The sequence below is a fragment of the Jaculus jaculus genome, chromosome 4 (genome assembly GCF_020740685.1).
Source record: "Jaculus jaculus isolate mJacJac1 chromosome 4, mJacJac1.mat.Y.cur, whole genome shotgun sequence".
Classification (NCBI taxonomy): Eukaryota; Metazoa; Chordata; class Mammalia; order Rodentia; family Dipodidae; genus Jaculus; species Jaculus jaculus.
The window spans coordinates 95,501,038-95,507,484 of NC_059105.1; the positions used below are offsets into that span (position 1 = coordinate 95,501,038).

The 6,447-nt window shown below is 38.8% G+C and overlaps 1 protein-coding gene across 1 annotated transcript; it reads left to right on the forward strand.

The window, feature by feature from the left end:
* Positions 1-1,432: 1,432 nt before the first annotated feature.
* On the forward strand, positions 1,433-1,636 carry LOC101605762 (DNA-directed RNA polymerases I, II, and III subunit RPABC5-like). The gene has a single exon (XM_004651820.2). The coding sequence runs from the start codon at positions 1,433-1,435 to the stop codon at positions 1,634-1,636; it is 204 nt and encodes a 67-aa protein (XP_004651877.2).
* Positions 1,637-6,447: the final 4,811 nt, after the last annotated feature.

Genomic DNA, 6,447 nt, shown 5'->3' on the forward strand with positions numbered 1-6,447 from the left:
CCACCTAAAGACACTGGAAAAACAAGAAATATCTAATCCCAATAACTCAGACAGAAAGAAATAATGAAGATCAGAGCAAAATTTAATGAATTGGAAACTAAGAAAATTGATTATACAAAGAGCTGGTTCTTTGAAAAAATTAACAAGATTGATAATCCCTTAGCCAATTTGATCAAGCAAAAAAAAAAATGGACAACTATAATTAACAAAATTAGAAATGAAAAAGGAGAGATCACAACAGACATAAGTGAAACTGGGAGAATAATCAGGACTTACTAGAAAAAACCTCTACTCCACAAAAATAGATAATATGCAGGAAATAGATGAATTGCTGGACACATACCACCTACCAAAGTTAAACTCAGAGCAGATTAATCTCCTAAGCAAACCTATGATACCCACTGAGATTGAAAGGATAAAAAACAAACAAAAAAAAAAAAAAAAAAAAAAAAACCTTCCTAAAAAGAAGTGTCCAGGACCACATGACTTCTCAGCTGAACTCTATCAAACCTTCATGGAAAAACTGAAACCAATTTTTCTCAAATTGGGCCATGCAAAAGAGAATAGGGTAAGATCCCCAAATTCTTCTATAAAGCTAGTACAATCCTAATGCCAAAACCAGAGATGCCACCAGAAAAGAAAACTACAGGCCTATTTCCCTGATGAACCTACATGCTGAACAAAATAGTTGCAAATTGAAACCAACAGCACAGCAAAAGTATTATCTACCTGGACCAATTTGGCTTCAGCCCAGGAATGCAGTGATGGTTTAACATACAGAAATCTGTCAATGTAATATACCATATAAATAAGCTTAAAACACAAAAAACACATGATCATTCCAGTAGATGCAGAAAAAGGCCTTTGACAAAATATAAAATCATAATCAAAACATTGGAGAAAATAGGCATGGACGGTCTATATCTCAACATAATAATGGCTATATATAAAGATCCTAAAGCCCATATAAAACTTAATGGGGAGAGACTAAAGGACTTCCTTTGAAATCCATTCTCACCTCTGCTCTTCAAAATAGTACTGGAAATACTAGCTCAAGAAATAAGGCAGGAGAAAGAAATAAAAGAGAAACAAATTGGAAAGGAAGGAGTTAAGTTAGTCCAATTAGCAGATGACAAGATTCAATATGTAAGTGACCCAAGAACATCCATCTCAAAACTCTTACAAGTGATTAACTCCTTCAGTAAAGTAGCAGGATACAAAACCAATGCACAAAAACCAGTAGACTTTCTAAATGCAAAAGACAAAGATACAGAGAAAGAAATAAGGGATATTGTCCCATTTTCAATAGCATCAAAAAAATTTACCTTGCAATAAAATTAACCAAGGAGGTAAAAGACCTTTGCATTGAAAATATAAAAACACTCAAGAAAGATATTGAACAAAATGATATAAAGGGAATAGAGACGCTGCCATGATCATCCCTGTGCGTTGCTTCACTTTTGGCAAGATCGGTGGCAACAAGTGGGAGGCCTACTTAGGGCTGTTGCAGGCCGAATACATGGAAGGGGATGCCCTGGATGCACTTTGCCTGAAGCGTTACTGCTGCTGCTGCATGCTGCTTGCACATGTGGACCTGATTGAAAAGTTGCTCAACTATGAAACCCTGGAGAAGTGACTGCTCCTGCCCCGCTGACCGTATAGCCTGGAGAAGTGACTGCCCCTTCCCTGCTGACTGCTGATAGTCTATCTCATGCTGAGTTACCCCTGAAGTGTGAAGTGGGCACAATACCCAGATGCAGCCACTTGGCTGAGTACCCCACCACATCCACCAAAGGAACTGTCTAGTAAAGATGTGTGTAGAACAACCAATAAATAAATAAATAAATAAATAAATATAAAGGGAATAGAAAGGGAGGTATGGGGAACTTAATATGATGGTATTGAATATATGTAAGTAGAAGAACAGATTAATGGGGGTGAAAAGGCCTAAATGAGGTCAAGGGAAGATATTGAGAAGAAGAAAGGTGGAAGGAGGGCTAATCAAAATCTAAGAGGATATAAATAAGTCATGTGGAAACCTACATTTTTGGACAAAGGAACACAGGAGCCACAGATTGTTACTAGAAAATTTTCAGTGCCAAGGATGGGATACGTTCCAGTGACTTCTTGGCCAGGGAGGTCCCATTTGCCCCCAAAACATTACAGATCATTGCCAGGGCCCTTGGTTTCCCACCAGGAATAGATGGTTAGATCCTATTACTGAAGACTCCACATCTTGGGCTGCAAGGTCACTGAGAAATCCTGCTGGAGCTGAGCTGAAAACCTTCTCCATGTAGACCAGCTGACAGAAAGCTGGAAAAAACCATGCTGCAAGCAGTTCAATGGGAGAGAGAGAAATCACCAGTAAAGATACTAAACAGTTGATGCTGCGAGCTTTATATTTGGCCAGCCAGGCCAAATGAGCTAATGGGTGCAATAGTAGAACATCTGTTAGGGGGAAAGCAGCTGCCCTATAATTTGACTTGAGGCTTGCCCCATGGGAGGGAATATATCCCTGATACTGAGAACCTACAACAGGGGTAGTCATGAAACCTACAGGTGTAACACCTGCTGCTTTCTGGCTAAATGTATATACTATGCTCACCAAACTGCCCAGTAAGCACTTTTCTTAATGTTCATACCAATATATTAATGCTACTCTCACGTTTGGTTAGAAAACCTTCTCTTTTCAGATGGCAGTGACCTTGGGATGACTCAGAAGGCACCATGGTGCTGAGAAGTGACAAAGGAGTGTCCGGCACTGAGATATCTCTATCACAACTTCCAAAGCTCAGGGTACATTGCAGAAGAGGTGGCAGAAAGAATGTAAGAGCCAAAGGAAGGGTAGGTCTCCTTAAAACCTGCTCCTCCAGAAACAAAATGTCCTGGGTATCTGTGACCTCACAGTGCCTGAAACTATCTACATAAGATCATCATAAGAAGAAAAGATGATGACATCAAAATAAACGAGAGATGGTTGAGAGGGGGAGGGGATATGATGGGGAGTGAAGTTTCAAATAGGAAAGCGTGGGGAGGGAATTACCATTAGATTATTTTTTACAATCATGGAAGTTGTCAATAACAAATTAATTAATTAATTTAAAAAAAAGAAATTGAGGAGGACTTGAGAAAATGGAAAGACCTACCATGCTCCTGAATAGGCAGAATTAACAATGTGAAAATGGTAATCTTACCAAAAAAAAGATATAGATTTAATGTTATATCAACAAAAATCCCTGCATCTTTATTCACCAAGATAGACAAAAGTGATCTCAAAATTCGGAATGGCAGAAGGTCTTGGATATCCAAGCATATCATCAGCAAAAGAAACACCTCTGGAGGCATCAACATATCTGATCTAAAGCTATACTACATTCCACAGTAATAAAATCAACATGGTACTGGCATACAAACAGGATTATAGAGCAATGGAACAAAATTGAGGACAAGGACTTTGGGCCACATAACTACAGATACTTGATATTTGGCAATGGCCTTACAAGTTAGACTGGATAAAAGACAGTATCCTCAACAAATGGTACTAGACAAACTGGATAACCATATGCAGGAAAATGAAACTTGATCCACACATCTCACCATGCACAAAAATCAATTCAAATGGATCAAAGACCTCAATATAAGTCTTGATACTCTGCTACTAATAGAAGAAAAAATAGGAGGAAGTTTCCATGATAAAGGAGTGGGAAAAGACTCCATGAACAAAACCCCAGTAGCTCAGGAAATTAAACAATCACTTAACCATTGGGCTCTCAGGAAATTGAGAAGCTTTTCTATAGACAATCATACAATGATCAGAGTCAAAAGATTACCCACAGAATGAGAGAAATTTTTTGCTGGATACACATTTGACAGAGAGCTAATTTCTACACTCTACAAAGAACTAAAAAACCTAAACAATAAAAAGTCCAGCAACCCACTCACAAAATGGGGCAGAGAACTGCACAGGGAGTTCTAAGAGGAAGAAATACAAATGGCAAACATACACTTAAGAAAATGTTCAACTATAGATTCCATTTTATCCCAATAAGAATAGCAAACATTAAAAAATCTAATGATAACAAATGCCAGAATTGGTGGGAATGTAAGCTGGTACAACCACTATGGAAAACAATATAGAGACTCCTAAAAAGGATGACTATAGAGGTACCAACTGACCCAGTTATTCCTTTACTGGGCATTTACCCTGAAAGCTCCAAACCTCAGCTAAGAGATATTTGTTCAACCATGTTAATAGCTGCTCAATTCATAATAGCTAAGAGCTGAAATCAACTCTGAGGTCCACTATTAGACATATAGATAACTAAGATGCAGTGTATTTACATGATGGAATTCTACACAGCAGTAAGGAAAAATGACATGATGGACATAATGAAATTGAAGAAAAATGGTCAAACTTAGAACAGATCATTATCAGCAAACTCACCCAATTACAGAAAGATAATCATTGCACGGTCTCACTCATTTATGGCTCCTAACCTGAATCTGTCTGAGATGCTGACATATCTAATAAACATCTCTAGGACTAGACAATAGGGATGATTGGGTGGAAGGGAAGGGGAAGGGTGGTGTTGGCGGGGGTGGGGGGGGAGGGAACCTAGATCCAAGTGGAAATGGTATCATAAAATCCAACATCTTGAAAGACATACTAAAAAGTTGAACCTTCATCAGATGCTTAAAGAGGACACCTGAATCACAGGTGTCTGGAGAGGGTATAATAAAGACTATCCTCAATCTTCTCCTGTTTCTCTCTCTCTTTCTCACTCCTCTTCTTTGGCTTCTCTCTTTCTCTCTTAGGTTACCTATATTTTTCTTCCTTCTTTTCCCTTGACACTGTAACTCTCAGTACCAGCGTATGGGTAGCATCCACAATGAACTGTTGATCAGAAAGACCTACGAGGTTTCCCCAAAGAAGACAGAATCCTGTCAAAGTACTTGATGACCCACCAAAGGTTAATGATAAGACTGTTGCTGAAGATGCCATATGCTGTTGGGATGGAACATGGAGCAACGTGGCTAGAAACTAGAAGAGTCAGTCCCCAGACAGTCTATCTAGTGCCAGAAGGTGTTACATGAGTGACTGGGGGAAAATAACTAATATCTGTTTAAGCAACTTGTGGTCTAAGCTACTCAGCAGCAATCAACATGACATGATGCTCACACAAGTGCAATAGTGGCACAAAGCCATGGTGGGTTAACAACTGCTCTTGATTTGGCTAATGGGTCCACTCAGTGGAATGGCACCCATACCTGGAATGGGGAAACGAGTCATAACCCTATCCAAAAATGAGCCCATTCTCCATTATCAAGCTCTCACCAATAGCAGGCTACAAGAGGGCCTACATATATTAAATTTTCTCCAAAATCTAATGGGTACCCATGTATCTTGCACTGATCTCATTCTCTGTTGAAGATGGATGCAGAACCTGAGGAAAGAATCAGCCCATTGCACCTCACCAGGGCACCAGCTGAAGCCATAGAGTTAGTGGAGAAATGTGAAAGAGCTGCTTTCTTGGTGAACTTGGTATCAACACAAAGGTGAAGGAGCTAGACATAGAGAACACTCAACTCCTACCAAATGAGATATACAGAGACACAGAGACTCCCAAGAACTAATCACTGAAATAGACCTAAAATGAACCCAACATGGCTCAGGGAAATTTGCAGAAGAGGGGGTGGAAAGATTGTTAGAGCCATAAATTGGGTCATTATGCACAGAGAAATTGCCTCTCCCACATAAGTGATGGTCACCCCCACAATTCAAGACCCACAATCCCCATTGGGAGGATGACAAGGAGAAGGTTAACAATACTATCATGGCTGTACACACACTATATACATAACTAATGAAAGTGTTCATAGACATATTTATTGGGCTGATTGATTTAATAATTATTTCTAGGAATATGTTTAAAATTATTGGTAATTTTAAGTATATTTTAGATGTGATAAACTAAAATTTCCAGGAAATATGCTAAGTTGAATATGATTTACAGAAAAGACATCATATAATGTTTATTCAATCATTTCTAAGAAGAATTTTAACTCCCTAAGACTGTGATGAATATACACAGAAATAACTTATTTTGAATATGGACTATTAAAAACTTTGTGAGTGAATCACCTTTCTTTTACATGGTAAACTTCAGTCCAAAAATAGACCTAAGCAGGTAAAGGCGGAGAACATTGGTATGCTGTTGCATTGCTGATGACCAGTTGTTTAGTATGTGCTTATCCTCCCCTGCCACCTGTTCTCATCTATTCTTTGTCCTGTGTTCTACTCTGAAACACAAAGCCTTGATCTCTAGTAGCAATATCTCCTGGGATACTTTGTGGGCTGGATAGTAATGTGCAGTTAGTGGTGAGAATAGGTAAGAGTTTGATATCACTTTGGGGGATATAAAAGAGAAGTGCAGGAGCTGCATCTCT